This window comes from Buteo buteo, chromosome 1 (genome assembly GCF_964188355.1).
Source record: "Buteo buteo chromosome 1, bButBut1.hap1.1, whole genome shotgun sequence".
NCBI classification, from domain to species: domain Eukaryota; kingdom Metazoa; phylum Chordata; class Aves; order Accipitriformes; family Accipitridae; genus Buteo; species Buteo buteo.
The window spans coordinates 71,459,816-71,477,902 of NC_134171.1; the positions used below are offsets into that span (position 1 = coordinate 71,459,816).

At 36.8% G+C, this 18,087-nt stretch overlaps 1 protein-coding gene across 7 annotated transcripts in view; it reads right to left on the reverse strand.

Annotated features, from left to right (window-relative positions):
• IL15 (interleukin 15) overlaps positions 1–18,087 on the reverse strand; it is a 48,609-nt gene that overhangs the window by 2,749 nt on the left and 27,773 nt on the right. For 4 of the 7 annotated variants that reach the window (XM_075035837.1, XM_075035826.1, XM_075035846.1 and 1 more), the window contains exons 3-5: positions 3,439–3,548; positions 2,078–2,159; positions 1,546–1,587 (exon numbers count right to left, since the gene is read on the reverse strand). In XM_075035837.1, coding sequence (XP_074891938.1) covers positions 1,546–1,587; positions 2,078–2,159; positions 3,439–3,548 — 234 coding nt within the window. Of the gene's footprint in view, positions 1–1,545; positions 1,588–2,077; positions 2,160–3,305; positions 3,377–3,438; positions 3,549–18,087 lie in introns of all 7 variants that reach the window. The other 3 variants (XM_075035865.1, XM_075035876.1, XM_075035886.1) reach the window with 2 other exon arrangements.

The following is an 18,087-nucleotide window of genomic DNA, read 5'->3' on the forward strand; positions in this document are numbered from 1 at the left end:
TTTATTTACCAGCTATTTCTTCTTACTTGTCAAATACTTTTAAATATCTGCAAAGATTGGCTGTGACAGCTAGCAACATAAAGGCCAGCCAATTTGCTAAAATGAGGTGAAACAGTGTCTTAGTGAAGAACATAGGAAAATAATTAATTAGGACAGAAATTTGGGATATAATTAGATATAGTGGCATTAAAATAGTATTATTCTTAGTAGTTCTAGCACTTTCATTCAGAGATCTGAATTCAGAATAGGTAGAGGACAAGAGAAAGTAGATATTACCCTTATTTCACAAATTAAAGAAAAAGAAGCAGAGGTACTAATTTCTCCATCAAGTCAACAATAAAGCCAAGAATAAGTCCTAGGTTGTCTGACTTTCATATCAGACTGTCCCACTTCAAGAAAATCCTCCTGACATTACGAGTTATTAAATCAGCCATTAAAATGGATTAACCTCTCTGGCTCAGTTCAGTTAAGAGAATATGTGTGTGGATGTGGACGTGCATGTCTTGTGACCTTTTTTCCTGTCATGTACAAGGCTAACTGTACAGACACATCAGACTCTGTGCTTTCTCAGGCTTGCCAGATCCACTGAATACATCAACATTGCTGTATTCTGCGTGCATGCTGAGACTATTCTGCACTGAGGTAGTCAGTCCATCATTTCTAGGAAATCTTTCATTAACTCTTTATGTACAGGATTCATGTATCATCTGTGTTTGGCACAGTCCTTGTGTGAATGTTTATGTTGTCAGGAAAGCAATGTCTCAGAAGCAAGGCTACTACCGCAGCGATGAATCCAGCCAATTCCACCAGGGCTATAACAAGATGACTGGTAGGAGTGGGGTATTGGCTGGATTCATTTTCCTGGTGGGATGCATGTGTCCCATGGAGTGCAGACTGAGGTCCACAGCAACAGATTATGAAAAAGTCTCTTCAGGAATGAATTTATGGAAACTGCATTTAAGATGATCATATTTTACATAGGTTTCTATGATTGTATTAAGAATTATATTGACAAATTAACATAATTCATCCCTTGCAGGATAAAATATAATCTGCAACTATTAGAAATCTAAATCCTTGAGAGTACCTAGGTATTTGCTGCTAAACTAAGGAGTGGCAAAAGCAGAGAAATGCACAGGTAGATGCTGACAGTTACTCTCCATATTCCACTTCTCTGGTATTTTATTCCATTAAATAATGCATGGTGTTAAATAATTGTCTTTGGAAGTTTCTTTGACACTTTTTTCCTCCCTCAAATTACAAACGAATACCAACATTATTTTAGTAGTGTTTGCTTTGATAAGATCATTTTGGATCATCTGTTTTAATTGATTAATTTTAATAGCAGGTGATTCGATAAAATTAATACCTGCTTACATAATTTATCATAAGTACTTTAACTAACAGAACTGTTCCTTCCAAGGCAAATTATTTGATTTGAAACTTTTCTCAAATTAGACCAAGGCTGCCTTAGGAGAAAGTTGCTAGTAAAGAAATGAAGCTACCATATTAGACCAGTTGTGGTCAAATTTTAAGTTTACTTACACCCTCATCTGTGTTTGCAGTATATAAACTGACATCAATGTCCTAAAAGAAAACAAGAGTTAGAATTATGAACATTAACTAACGGATTTAGAGATAATAAAGCTAACTCTGCAAGACATGGATTAGGTCCAAGTTGAAAGGCCCAATCCATCCAGGTACTGGGAGCCAGCAAGTCAGGGGATCTTAAAGTCACTTAGTAACCCACAGGATGGGCTTCACTATGAGGAGGACCCATCAGAATCGAGTCCCACCATACTTTCTCCGAAGGACCTAACTCCCAAGCCCACTGCCACTTTTCTTAGGAAAAGTGAGAAAGAAAATAATGTTTAATTCTAGAATCCACAGTATTTGGTCAATTCTAATTCCCTTTAACCTTCTATTGCTTTGCTTCCACCCATGAAATGGCATTATACAAACACCATCTTTTTTCCTGCTCCCTGTCACTGACACTTCTTAGCTAAGTACAGTGCTAAATATTTAATTACGTCTGCTCCTATGATTATATGAAATGCTGACTTTTTCATGAACTTACTTTGGATGTCTTGATCTGCTCCAAATCTTTCAGAACTTCCGCCCACTTGCAATGACCTGCTACTGTCTTTGGTACATAAGCACTAGAACAGAAGAAAACCAGTGACCATTAGGCTAAACAGCAGGTATACATAAGGTTTATGCTGAAAAAAGTCAGAGATTATTAAGATACTATAGATACATTGTTTGTATGTATATATACATATGGTAAATGTGTGGGGCAAGTATATTTGACAAATCATAAAATCATATAGATACATAAAAACTGTGTCTCAGAGTCACCAGCTGTATAAACACTTAATGTGTTTTTTAAAAAAGCCGGTTTTATAGCATGTAATTGCAAGAGAAAGGTTCAACTACCTAATGTAAAATAGCTACAATTCTTTTGAATTATATAAAAAAATCACCAATTTCAAAGTCTCTTATACTGAAATTTACTACTGCTACTACCCGCCCCCGCTACTGTGGATTTTCTACCTTAAGCCCTGTAGAAATATTATTTGTCATTTTAGATGTAATTTTTTGCATACAGGAAAGCTTCCTCCTGCTATGGATAAGATTTTGCTCAAAGTGAACCACTAAAGGGTGGAAGGAAGATTTCCTTCTCCCTGAAAAATTTTTGGAATGTGAATTGCGGTTTTAATGTGTCCCCACTTGGATCTTTAATTTTGATCCCTTTCAGTACTGCTGTACTATAAATAATATATGACAATGTAGGGAAAGACAGACCAGTTGTTTTGGCAAGTTGGTTTAAAACAAGCAGTTGTTAAACATTTAATCCTTAACCAAAGGCTTGAATATTACAAGATTTTTGGGAAAGGAAAAAGAGACAGGTTTATAACAAGAATCAGAAGACACTTGCCATGTTTTTGCTAGGGGGGGAGAGAGAGAGAGAGAGAGAAGAAATGTCAGACCTTAGCAAAGACTGAAGGGGCACAAGAAGAAAACAAGTGGGGCATGTAGACCCTAGAAGCAGGGCCAGTTTTCTAAGACAGGAAACTGGAGTGAGAATGGAAGGAGGCGTCTCATACACATAATTCAGCATACATATTTAAAAATGCTCACATGTGGTAGTTTTTTCATTGAAAAGACATATGGCGATTGATGGAGGTCTTTAAATGCAACAATTTCAGCAATTTGAGGGTTATCACAGAGATTAGGGCCAAGATGCATTCTTGACCAGACTGAGCCTAGTCAAAGACAGAATAAAGTAAGGGACCACGGCTTACAAAGCAATGGGGAACTGCATATCATGGCAGGAGAGGATCCACTCTCTAAAGTGACTGGAGGCACGTAACAGCTGTAATAGTAAAAATAAATAGTTTGTATTTACTGTCTAATTAACATTGACTTTGTAGTTACCATAGGAAGAAGATTATTAGTCCCATCTCATTCTTTAAAAGGCAAAAGAAATGGCTGTTCAGAAGAAGATACAGCTGATATTGCAGACAAATACTTTTCAGATGTGTTTTCTGAAAGACACAACCAAGACGATAGCTTGTCACAATCTGATTTCACACAATTTTGCTTTAGTACTGACTTAATTAACCAATTTGACAAGACATCCAATCAAGACAAGACTACCTGTTGTGTGTAGATTGAAAGACCAACTGATTTGTAGCTTGCAGAAATATATAATCACTTTACAAAACAGTTGGTGGAAAATCAGGTGCTGAAGACACACTGCCAAAATTTGAACTCATCCTGGGCTCCCTATTTATTTATCTGTTCATAATGCAGACTGCAATTTAATGCAGGGACAATATTAAAGAACTTTTGTTCTGTTTTCCATCCTGGAGATCTTTCCCCTGGCTACCTTTTGCCACCCAAATTCTATGAATTACCTACAACTAAAACATTAACTACAATATTGTGATTGCCTATATATGAAACTCTGCAGCAAATACATCAAATGCTATAGTTATATGTATAATTCTTAAATATAATATTTAGATATAGTATATATTTATACTTCTTTACACAATGTACATCTAATAGTGGAAAGTGATGCATTTAAGAACTCTGTCAGTGGAGTCTGGCAACTGGAAATAAGGAGGAGGTGTGAGCCGTGCGTTGGCCATCAGCAAACGTCTCACTGTGCACAGCCTCAGAACCTTTGTTCCAAAGTCACAAGCCCTTTGATTTAAGCTGATACAATTTCTTCACAGAGCTAGGTTAATTATCTGCAACTGTGCTTTTGATCCAAGGGTTTATTTCTTATTATATGTGTAACACTTTAATATTAACTGATTCAAACAATGTTTCTTTAGCAGTGGTTTATTTACATACTAAATTACAAGTGAATGTTTAAAAATGGACCAGAGAAAATAATAAAACAAGAGCTAGCACTGTGCAGTGGTAAAAATATCAAAATGGGAGATCAATCCATACTTTGTCAGGTTTGCAGCTTACTTGCTGAAAGTCACCTTATTAAAGCACCTATTGGCAAAGCCAGAAGAGTAATACTTACAAGTCACAGGGGACTTCTGAAGAGTATTTGTAACAAACATTTGTTACTCTCTTAAATAGAAAATGTTTTAGATATATTGCAAGTATTTTGTTTCCAAAACCCACAGAGAGAGCTGAAATAGCATAATAATCTAATCACTACATAAATTTCCACACTCAATAATGGAAAGCAGTGCCAGACCCTTTTATCACCTGTGTGTGTCCAAAACCTGTTAAATAAGAAGTATGTAAATGAATGATAAATAGATAATCTAAATTACAGTAAGGCCAGAGCACATAATATCTCATCCATCTTCTGAACTATTTCAGTATGGAACATGCTGTGTTATTGTTACCCAAATTATGTCTAAAACCAAGGCTCAATCTGTTACTGTTTCCACAACAAATGCAAATTGAAAATATGTGAGTATTAAAACCAAAATATTAAGTATATATAAATATATATTTTCCAAACATACAAGAATGTAATGGAAAAGAAATATTAACTGCTTGGCTATGGTCAAAAGCGCTAAATCATTTTGTTATAGTATGACAGAAAGGCTGTAACCTTTCCACAATTAATATTGTTTGATCTGAAATTTGTCATGGTGTTGGTTTTGGGTTTTTTGTTGTGTTTTGTTGTTGTTTTTTTTTTAAATCTGCATACTAACTGTTTTGATTTGATTTGCTAATCCTTAAAAAATACCCTATTTTAGGTTTTTGTGCTTTTTTAATTTATTTAATTGAAGTTCAAAAGTAGCCTTATGGGGAAACTCAAAGTACATTTAGAGACATTTAAAATCTGATTTGTTGGATACAGCTGAAGAAAACATGTTTTAATCCCATGTTTAAATTTTTTTTGAATGTATCAGAAACATTTTACAATAGGTAAACATTTTGATCATTTTACAAGCCAGTTTCTATCAAACGAGAGGAGGTGGCTGCAAATTAAAATATGAAAGACTTATGTTGGGTCCATAAGCACTTACCAGCTTTGTGTTTCATAATTAGTATTATGGGGCCTTAAAAAGCTGATTTGAGAGGGAGTTCCAGTCCAAATGCATTGTCAAATTTATGCTGTAGAACAAAGTGTTCAAGATGAGGAAAATAATACATTATAGTACCTAATGAATAATGGGCAAGGGTTATCATTAGTTTGCCATTTGTTTCCTTTTTTTAACAATTGTTCACTGTGATGACAATAGAACACTGGGTTCTTAATAATTAATGTAGTTGTCTTGATTTTGGTTTTCTTAAATATGGTAGGTAACTGTTTTACTGTACTGAAATAATCATTGCTAATCTAAAACAAAAGCTTAGTTTTTAGGAGTAATAGAGAACTTGTACTGATTGTAAAACATATTAAAAAATATACTACATGCATACTCTAAAGGGTATTCCATTTGTTTATAGAAAAACAGCTTCTTAACTTCAAGTAGATCACCAAACACATTCCTTTCAACAATTCAGGACCATTTCCTACCTGAATTTCTTAATTATTTCATCCAAACTATTATTCAACAACATCAGGATGGTTAGCTCACTTACATGCTTTGACAAATTATTCTCCTGCCTTGTACACATTTTGTTGTAATGTAAAATTTTCTTTGGCCAGTGTCACTTTTTCATTTCTTACTCTGTTTAATCATTAACCAATTCCTCTCTGTCTTCATTATGCCTCTGATACTTACCCCTGTTTTATGGAAGCTTGAACTTTGGACAAGGGAGCAGCTCCTATTTAAATACATACCTATTTTTATCTGTAGCTTGTGTTCTGATAACCTACCAACTCTAGGTTAAGATAATGTTAAATCCTTTGTAAGTGAATATATGTTATTCCAAAATGCAACTGCGAGTTATGATATACACAATAATCTGTTTGTAAGATGAATGCTGTTTTTTTAATAATGAAGTTAAAATGAAGCACTTAAAAGAGCAGTTACCACTGAGTAAAATCTAAGCCAATCTAAGCCACAGTAGTACTGTTTTGTCTTTAAAGAAGCAAACATATATGCAAATGACAAAACTTTTCTTTAACAAGGCAGAAACAGTTGCTGATTTTGCTGTTTTGGCTGTCACAGAAATTATAGTTTAGTCCAAAGAAAATATCCATAGCTCTACAATATTTAAGTTACAACATTAAGTTACATTAAGTTACAGTATTTAAGTTACATAACTTACCAATGTTTTAGCTACTGCTGAAGAGTGCTTGCAAGGCCACCTCTTCTCTCACTCTGCTCTCCCCTACCACCACCAGTGAGTGAGCTGGTGGGGGGGCACAAGAGGTTGAGAGGCGACATGGCCAGGAGAGCTGACCCAAACTGAGCAAACAGGTACATCATACCATATAACATCATACTCAGCATTAAAGGAGGGCGGGAGTTTTTCAAAGGTAACCGTTCCTTGGAGACTAGCTGGGCATTGGTCTACTGGTGGGAGGTGGCAAGTGATTGCTTTTGCATTACTTGGTTTTTTTTCTTTTTCTTTACTATTAAACTGTCTTTATCTCAATCCCTGAGTTTTTCTCACTTTTACTCTTCCAGTTCTCCCTCCTATCTGGCTGGGGCAGGGAGTGAGCAAGTGACTGGGTGGCAGCTTAACTGACAGCTGGGGTCAACCCACTGCAACTATACAATGCAGTCTCTTGAAGACACTTGCCTCCATTTCTGTGATCTTCCTAGCAATCATCATCTGCCTCGTTGTTCTTGAAAACAAGTGACCAGAAACATACAACATACTGAGATCTCATGAAGGATTTAGAAACTGTTGCTAATATTTTCACCTTCCGTGGGAAGTAGGGAACTGGCTAGCGCCAGTGTTTTCTTCATGACTGTATCACACTGGCAGCTCATACTTCAGTAATATGTTCCCCTGCCAGAACTTTGTGTCCAGTTCTTTCAGAATCCTGGAATGTCTGAAGAATCTTTCACTATTTGCAACCCCTCCCCCCGCCCAACCCCCCAAAAAAACTAAAGTCTAACCTGCTTAATTTTTCATTATTCTCAATTTTCCCCTAACTTCTTGACCTCTAGCACACAGCTTTTTTCTTGATCAGTCCTCTCTGCCTTTGCCTCTGGGCTTTCTGGCTCGTCTCAGTGGTGCTGATGGGCGTCACTAGTCCTTCCATTCCTTACTCCTGTAAGCAAATCATCCTCCTCAGACATTCTCTCTTGTAACAACCTGTATTCCATTTTTGTTCATCCTCAGTTTCTTGGTTTCCCTCCCTTTTTTCTATGTACAATGTGTTGCTCTTGTTTGTTGCCAAACAATGTTTTGTTTCTGCCCATTTCTCATCTTCATTCTCTAGTGCAATAGACCTCTTCTTGCACATTATTTATCCTATTTTAGTCAGTCTCTACTTCTGCCGTGTTCTACAGATAGGTGTCCTCAACACTTTCTCTTTGACTTCTTGTGCAACAAAGGGTTGTAGATCTTCTCTTCTTTTCTCTTCTCTGTTACTGCTGCAAATTTCCCTCTAAAATCGTACCATCACCTCCAGCCCTCTCTAGTACTTGGATGTTTTATTGAGCAACATCTCAGGCATAAAGTGTTTTTTTCAGATCCATATCCAAGTACTGTCTGCATCGTGCAGAGCTGAGCTCTGCACCCATTCATTTGTATTGTCTCTGGAATTCTCCTTCAGTGCCTCCTTTGCCACAATAATTATAGCCTCCTTTAGAGAGCTCTGGCTCTTCCCCCAATCAAATCTCATCCTGTGGCTCTTGTTCTACTGTTTTTTGTTGGCTCCACTAATTAATTGTTCTGTCCTCTTGTGCTAGGGTAATCCCTTTCAAGGGGACAAAGTGCCAAGTAGTTGCACAACTAGAGCGCTGTGTCTGTTTAAGGTTGTGTATTGTGCATAATATTTGAACTCCTTCTCTATGCTCAGAAGCATAGAGAGCATTTTTAATGCCAGAATCTATGAGGTTAGGAAGAAAATCAGATGTTTCTCCTATTTGTATCCTAGTCTTGTAAAAAAGAAGTGGTTGGGGGGGGGGGTGTTAAGATTATTTTTTTTTTTCAGGAGAGAAGCCATGGAGAGTAAAAATTTCATAAACTAATGGAAGTGACTAAAAAAGGAATGGAGCCCATAAAGAAAGCAATACTTCTGAACTAGATAGATGTTTCAGTATTGAGCCCTTAAATAAGTAATTTTGAAATCAATTTTTCATGGATCATGAGTAAGTTTTAGAGGAAAGACATGTCCTCGGTGCCTTGTTATGGAGTAAATGCTGGAAAACACTGCAAGTCAAAGGAGCAGACTCACCGATGGATCTCTCTGCTCTCTCATTCCTAAGTTCCTCTAGACGGTTTAAAGGGAACAAACAAACAAACAAGAAAACCCTCTGAATATGAATTAGTGTCAGAATCTATTTATTCTGATAGGATAGAATTAAGAGATAAAAACAGACAGCCACATTATTGTACTCTGAGACAATAAGAAACTCCGTAGCAGATGCTACCTATAGGTGCAGCCCTTAAAACACATGGTGAGAGTAATTTCATTTGTGTGTTACCAATATCAACAGAAAGTAGTATTTTCCTATGAATGGATCTAGTACCAGGGACTTAAATCCTTTTCCAGTTTCTACAGCCTAGTCCCATCTATCGAAGAGACTTATTTTACAGCTCTGCTAAGTTCTGTTCTGAACACCATTCAATGCAGCAACCGTTAAAAAGTTATGTCTTTGCTATCATGGTGCCTGAATCTGTTATGATTCCACAGCCATTTTGGTTCCTCTTCTCCCTTCCTACCCATCTTTGCATAGAAGCCTAGGAAACTAGCCCTCAAGCTCTACCAGGTGTTACCAGCAGCTCTCCTTCTCAAGGTTTGAAGGCAAAGAGCGAGATTTCCATGTTTTTGTATAGCTTGTACTTACTGATCCAGAAAGGAAGTCAGTGGAATTACTGAGTGTTAAGCTGAATCACATGCTTGAATGCTTGTCTGGATGACAGCCAAAACATGCCTTAGATTGTTACATCTTCAAGCCTTTATTTCACAAAGCTAAAGTGCTTTCTTCGAATTTTTGTATTTAGCTAGTTAGGCAGGCTAAAGCCTTTTTGCCGTTGCCATTTTAAAATTGGGCATTCTTTAAATATTATTCCTATTTGATTACTTCCCTTTCAACCCCCTCCACCCAAGAACTATAGCTTTCCTTGTTTTTATTGTATAGTGGCGACTCTCCTTTGGAGTACTATCCTACCTAGCTTATTCTGCTTGTTATGTGAGTACTGTTGACCTTCAAAAGAGTATTCTCAGTAATCAGCATGGCAGGAAACTCTTCCACTTTAGCCACTTATGCTTTTATGTGTTCTTTGTTTGCTTAAATACTTGATGATTTGCTTTTGACAGTCATCCAGTAGGACTTCCTTCTCCTATATGCTCTTGCTAATTGGCATTTATGCCAGAAAGTAAAGTTTGCAATGCCTGCTTGAAAATTTTGCCAAAAGGTCACAGAATCATTGCTATTCCACTCAATACCTTAAACATCAGAATTTGAAATGTAAGAAGTTAAATGTTTCTTTTGACCTTTTTTTGCAAAACATGCTTGAGGCCGGGGCTCATGCCTTATGAAGATGTGTCCTATACTTGGCTATAGGCCTGAGAGGAAGTTTTTCCTTGGTGCAAAGAATGATGTTATACCTTTCCAAAGAACCTTACAGTCACAGTAGCAGTGAAACCCAACAGAAGTGCTGCAGTATTTAGGGATAAATATTAACTAGTTGAATATGAATATTATAAATTAAGAGCTTTCCTTTTAGTCTGTCTGCTTTCACTAATTTGTCGGTCACAGTCTCAGAACAATGCATACTCCATGACCACAGGCCTCTTCCATTAAAAGTTCTGCTTGACATAGGGGTGCCAGATCCCTTATTTACGTGACTGAGAGACCAGGACATCAAACATGTTGCTTACTCCATAGGTTAGACTTACCCCTTGCCTGTCAATTCAGGATCCCTCTTAAGCATTTTTTTTTGCCAGCTGGCAAAATCCAGCCAGAAAAGAAAGCTAATACATGCTTCTTTCTTTTTACATCCTTCCATGTAATGTCAGTCTTTTCAAGGTATCAATCACTTAGTAAATTATGAAAGATCCACTTAATGTTGTCCTGATACAAGCATATATGACATTAATGCTAGGTTTGCTTGACAAACACCCTGATTGATAAATGGAGAAGCCCCAAGTTTTGGTAGTGGCAAAATTAATGAGTTGAGGAAGTACACAGAAAAAACCCCTCATTTTTAAGGCACAGATTGTTAGCTTTGACCATTTATCCCCAAATGACCCCCCTCAGGATGTAATATGCAGTAATTAGTGAAAAGGCCTTTCAGAGTATACTCTCCCAGATTAGCAAGCAGTTGAATCACAGGAGATTTGAAATGTAAAGGACATTAATAAAACACACACAAAAAAAGAGCCAGAACTAGTCAGCGCTGAAGTTTGTTTAGCAAAATGTGTCCTGATCTATATACGCTGTTAGGTGCTCCCTATAAATATTATTTGTGATGTTTTTATGCCACGGCAACAAATATCCAACAGGGAACAAAAATACAATTGGGGACAAAATTTTTGTGTGTTTAGTGGTAGGATAACATCTAAAACCATGCCAAACACAGAAACTTGAGCAGTAAAAAATATAAAGGATGTCATACTGATGCATAGAAGTTGGAAGTCCTGAGACCATAAAATAGTTATCACAGGAGCAACTGCTGGACAACTAATATCTCAGTCTTAGCAAAATACTCAGCTCAGAGACTGTGAATAATATGATATGCTTATAGAGGTCTGTAACACACTGGTAATAGATAGAAGACTAAAAATAACAAATACAGTTCTCAAAATGGTAAAGTAAGGCAGTATTTTCAGAGCTTGTTAAAAAAAGGAAAACTATAATCTGTGACCCTGTTTTACAGTGATAGTTTTACTGGAATTTACTGGATCCTGAAGTAAACAGGCAGGATGTAGTTTGAAATACTCAAAATAGAGTGCTTGTGTAGAGCTTCTTGTGCTTGTATTCTTCTTTAAAGCACAGAATGAAATCCTAATGTGTGTCAATTGCCATAGCTTTACTGAAACCAATGAAGTTATTTCCATTGCCAGAGTTGTTTAGAATTTGACCAAAATGTTAACCTGGGAAAAACATGTTTATTGAACAGACGAGGAAACCAGCACACAAACTTCCAAAAGAAAGATTGTAAACAGATCAATAGGCAGAAAAAAATTAGTATCAGGATTCAAAGAAAGAAGAACAAAATAACTCTACTATAGATTTGTTTCATATTTCTGCATAGGAAGGCAAACAAATTTGGAAAGGAAATTATTTCTGCTTTATAGTATTCTAAATCACTTATAAATAACAACGCAGTAAGACTTACAGCAACTGAACAATCATCCTTAGTTTCTTGCCTTAGGTTACAAGAAAATTGATTATCAGAAAAGCTCTAGTGTGTGCTACAGAAGCCTCCCCCTTTCATGTAAATTTTGAATGTATTTTTGTGGAATGTAACAAATTATGAGATTGCATGCTGAACCACTTTTTCTATATGTATGCAAGTGGTGAGTGCAGTACAGTAGTTGTCATTATTTGAGGTTTCTTCAGTTTGTATGGGTGATGGTTTTCCTTCATTTCCTGGCAGCCAAACCCAGAATGTATAGAGGAATGGAAGAGGTTGTGTGTGTGCTAACTAATGAGAGCTGAAGCAATACTAAATTATATTAAGCTGGTTTCTGTTACCGTAGCTCTTAAAAAAGAATAAATGGTGTCGTAGTTCATAACAGTGCAGCACAGCACTCATCCAGAAAACTTAAGATTTTCTTTCAGACAGGGTAAGATGAGTCTACTCGTGAGTACATTCATTTAGACAAAAGTGTTTTTAAAAAGATTGAAAAAAGTACTTCACAAGGGATGTTAAAAGCAGTTGTATATAAAATAATTGGCAATACTGCAAAGCACAAATAAATCCCTGTGTGCCTTTATGTTATAAAGCTGTGTGGAACAATATTATTGAAAAGGAGTAAACTCTTGGATAAAATTACAGGTCTGCATTCTGGCATTGCTTACTTCATTGATTTAATATACAAGATGTTAAGCCAAAAGCAACTCACTTTGATGACGGTAATTAAGTGATAATAAATTAAAAAAAAATCAATTAAAAAAAAAATTGTCTCATTTTCAAAACAGGCTGATGTCAGCAGCTCCCACTGAAATAAATGCCTGATTCAGCTGTAGGTAACTGGTTTAGTAAATGTGCCACATCTACCTTGTGGGAAGGCATAAGAGGAGGATAAGCTAAAGATAATATTTCCCCATAGTCTTTTTTTCAAGCAAGTTTTTTCACCACTTTGGAACAGTAAAGCTAAAAACTAGTTCTATGTCATTCTAAGTAAGGGCTGATACAGTGTTTTATCTGCCTCACAGTCATAGTCTCTCTTTAAAAAAAAATTATATAAATTACCAAAGATAGTAATAACTGTGTGTCATACTGTTTGCCTGAACAATACTCGGTTTGCTGAAGGCAATATAGCCCTGCTGTCTTATATAGGCTTTTCTTTGCTCTCCCACCAGGACTGCTTACTACTTGCTTGCCACCAAAGGAAGGTATCTATTTGTCCTGAATGGAAGCACAAGATTGCAACTTCGTTGTCTTTCTAAGAACAGCTAACGAAGTTTGGTTTTGGCAGATATTCACCCAAATGCCATGTAAGGTCCACAGGGTTGGTAAAGGTAGAATCAAATTTAGAAGTCACCAAAAATGTGGCCATTCACATACAGCCTGGCACCTTTTGGTCTTAAAGCCAAAATAGGCATCATGCATAGTGCACATAGAGACATGTGGCAGAATGCAACTGAAATGAAAGCAGTAAGGAAAATTCACATGAATGATTACAGAGGAGTCCCAAGCTGCCACCTGGCTTCTGAAACTTCCCTGACTAAATGTTTGAAGACCTTAAGACTTAGCTTTATACCAAAGTCTTATGACTGCATTCTCTATGATTCAGGCTATTAATAATAAATCTCTGGGCATTTCAGTGTGGGACCTCAAGAGGCCAAGGAACCAGCTGACTCTATCCATGTAAGCATTCCTCTTTGGTTTTTATTTGAAAACTTAACTGATAACATTGGGTGCCTATTTCCACATGGGAACAAAATCAGAACAAAATGAGGTTGTGTTACACCTATGTCAGGTCAGAATGAACACACCAGCACACTCTTGCTGCTTCCAAAGATTACAGCAACTCCCAAACCAAAACCAGAGTTGTCAATGCAAACACTCATTCTAAGGATCAAGATAGCGCAATAGGCTCTTTCACCAATGTTCCTGGTGCCCTCTCCATAAGACCTGCAAACTGGATAATCAGCATAGCAGAGAGTATGGCTGAAATGTGTATGCTGAAGAATTTTACACTTTCCTTCCCTAAAACCAGGAACTTCTATAGGTCTAATTGAGCTCACTGATTTTTGTTCCAACTCTCTGCTTCAGAAGTTGAACTTCTGAACTACTGAATTAGACTCCTCCTCCTGAGAGCACACACCTAGAAGTTTTCAACACTCCTGCAAGAACAGGTCCAACAGCATTTCAGTCTCAGAAAACAAAACTTTCTTCTTTTTTTTTTTTTTCAAAACTTTACATCTGTTTGATTTTTTTCCTAAGCGACTTATGCATTCCTGCCACTCTACAGTACCCCTGCTGTATGCCACCTCAGAAAGTCTTTCCTCCAAATTGATTAGGTCAGATTTAATACTATTATTTGTTTTATACTTGGATATTGAGGCTGCAAGTTGCTGTGCCTGTTCTTTACCCACTGGGTTTTCTACCTTTCGCTTTCAGAGCCTGACTAACATTACCGATCTTTGTCTTAGACCTGTATAGGCAGCCAGTAACAGTTTTGCATCAGAATAGCCATGCAGGGGTCGTCTTGTTGAAAACCTCTTTTACATTAAAGCTTCTTTACACACCCTCTGTACACTCAAAGGCCTGCAGAAAATCCTATTGTAAGAAGTATGTCACACATAATGACTCTTCATTAGCCCCTGCTGGTGTCCAGGTAGTATGTACCTTACGGGTAAGATGTAATAGGCAGATGAGAAAGGGTTGTTGTCCTTACAGGTTAAAAATTAGGTACGCGTCCCTGATATGAATTAGAGAAGCACACTGAATTTAGGAATGGCAGAGCTAACTGTAAGCAAAAGTCCTCTAGGCCTGATGTATCCAACCCCAGCCAGTTGTGAATGCCAAGGGAAGACCATGCTGATACCACCCTGATATATCCTCCAATCTCCAGCAAAGGAGAATGCATATAAAGTTTGTCAGATTTGGGGCTAGTGATTTCAAGTTTATAAATTCTCTAGCCATTTTTCCCTGCTGTTTATCAGCATAGATAAATATTTGCTTTTTAATGGATTTTTTTAGAATTTTATGTAGCAGTTTCTTCTACGTAAATATTTTTTTCAGCTTACGTTTCAAATTTTGACAGGCAATGTTAAGTTCTAAACTTTATATATGATGGTAAGTAATTTAAAAATGCAAAATGTTACATTAATGAGGCCTCTTCATAATGTAATATTCTAAAGAGTGCTGCTTTTACGAACATGTATAACCTAAGGGAACATATCTTGCATTTTTAAAGTCAGCTTGAGTTTTCTAAAAGTCACAATGTCACTACCTTGAGTAAACATACGTATTGTTTTCAGACATTACAATGGAACAAATGCTGGTATTTACTCTTTTCCTGAAGACAAGTATTTCATTTCTTTGTGATTTCAATCTATTTATTTTTGTTTCAGTTCACCAGGCACTATAAGAACATTTTCATCATTGGCAATAGCTATTTCAAAACTGAGCAACCTAGTTGAAAAAGAGAAAACAAACTTTCTTCTCTCTTAGTTGCAAACTATGAATAAAAAAATGCATGGAAGGGCTATCTGATACTAATTCTAAATACCTGGGACAAAGTACCACACTTTCAAGATTACTTTTGGCACCAAGGCAGGCATGTATAGAATTCTTCAGAGCACATAGCAAAGTTGCATCCCATAGACCAAAGCTTGTGGTCAGCTGAGGGGATGATAAATATCAGTTTATTCTATTGGTTTCAGTAAGAGTGAGGCATTTATACTACTCAAATGCCTACCATATTTCTTCCAAAGATGCTTCCCTGTCATTCAGAAAATCTGAGGGATACTGAGAAAGAAGAATAACCTATTACTTTGAGAATGCTCCTTTTTTCTTCTGTATCAGAAATAGTTTAGCTACTCACATTTAACTCATACAAGACAAGATTCAAATATTCTTTGAGCATGTTACTTCCATTCCCATTTCTTTGGAATGAAGACTGACAAAAGTTGTAAGCAAATTAAAGAACAAACTAGCAAGCAAAAAAGTCATCACTCACAATCTTATAGGATAAAAACATTGTAACAGTTAAGAATCTGAGTGTATAACTTTCCTGGTCTCGGCTGATATAGAGTTAATTTTCTTTCTAGTAGCTGGTATAGTGTTGGTATAGTGTTATGTTTTGGATGTAGTCTGAGAATAATGTTGGTAACACACTGATGTTTTTAGTTGTTGCTAAGCAGTGTTTATAGTAAGTCAAGGATTTCATGCCCAGTATATAAACTGGGGGGGAGTTGGCTGGTGGGGGGCGCGGATCGCTGCTCAGGAACTAACTGAGTGTCAATGGGCATCGAGTGGTGAGCAATTGCATCGTGCATCACTTGTTTTGTATATTCCAATTCTTTTTTTTTTCCTTCCTTTCAGTCTTTATCTCAACCCATGAGTTTTGCTTTTTTTTTATTCTCTCTCCCATGCCACTGGGTGGGGGGGACAGTAAGCGAGTGGCTGCGTGGTGCTTAGCTGCCAGCTGGGGTTAAGCCACGACAATAACTTACAAAATTGCTTAAGAAATATGGCACCTTATTTTTTTTCTGGTTAGAAATACTAAGTAGTATGTTTAAAGTAAAGGTTTCTTTCATTTGCAAAAATTTTTAGTGGTTATGTGAACTAGAGAAAATTACCCTTTCTTTAGAAGTATAAACAGAAATCAAAATTAAGATCCATGATGTAAATGAACAGGTTTTTGTTTGCTGGTATTTAAGTCAGGACAAAACAGGTGTCTTAAATTCCTTTGAGATAAACCAGTCTGTCCCAGTTCTTGGATGCTACCATACATTCAATATGGTGTGAGCACTGAGCTGTTAGGAAAGGTATTGGCAAAAACCTTCAGATACTGGAAAGCACAGAGGATCAGTACTAGCCCTCCATCTTGCTGGATCACCTTATTGTTGAAAAGTCACTTTTACTAAGTGTAATACAGAGCTTGAGTTGGCCTTCTCGACATTTATATGTCAGTTCACTTTCAATACCATATCTTACTCACTGGTAGTCAAATTATCTATTAGTTTCTTGTTAAAAATTGTCACATAGGCACAGCATATAAATTTGCATTATTGTCAGGTCATTCATCTTTAGCTGGGTGAAAACTACTAGAAAACTACTTTGTCCTCAGTATGACCCATGTATCTTGAAATCGCACACAGTTCAAAATGAGACCTGAAATATTCATGTGTCATTTAAATTATGCAAAATAATCTACAGGCATCCATAAAATCTTATGAATCTGAGAGGTATTTTCAGTTACATGAGGGCAGGAGATGAGTGGGGGTTTTGTCCTTCAAAATAAAAAAGGAAGACAAGAAAGAAGGAATTGTTTCAAAAGTAGAACATGAGAAAATGTTTCACAAACATTCCCTTGGAAAAAGAAGTCCCATAGATACTTGAAGAGTGAATCTATCAGTAGTGTACATGCTCTAGACATTTCTATTGTATCACCATACATTTATAATATGTTCAGGTACTGTTAGATAACCCCTAACTGAGATAACAAATGTTAGTAGCATAGGGGGTTTTGAGTACAATGCACAAGTCACGTGTATTTGAGTGTGGAATAATAGAAAAGAGAGAGTAGGAAAGCCAGTAAAGCTTCTTGGATTATAGGTATCCAACTGCTGAAGACTGTTTTCTCAAAACTCAAGATAAATTTGAATACTAGAAAGGAGAGCTACACTTTATGTTCTGATCAGCTAGAGAGAGTGCAAATGGTAATAGCAGGTACCCATAGCAGAATTTTCAACTGGGTTTATGCCCATGGGGAATTCAGAGCCAGTGCATCATAGCTCTTCTCTAGGATTTCCCTGTATTCTCTCTAGCTCCCAGCTCCTTGCTTCTACCTGGTAAGGAAATGAAAGTAAACGGATTGATTTGAAACTACTGGCTCCTACAGGGAGAAACGATGGCATCAGCAAAAGGAATGTGTATAAAATCAATGTCTCTAGTGATGACCCAACTGTCTTCCATTCCCAAAATATTTTTGACTAATCAAGGTAGGTGTCCATTCAGTTACAGAACAGATGTGGTGGAAATCACATTCACACCAGAACATGGGGTAGGTTCAGTCTATGAAGATTACCTTCTAGCTCCTGGTGCTGTTTTCACATTTCTCAGCACCACTGAAGTCATGGTGCTGAACGAAACCTCTAGAAGGTTCCCTTCATCCCCAAGCTG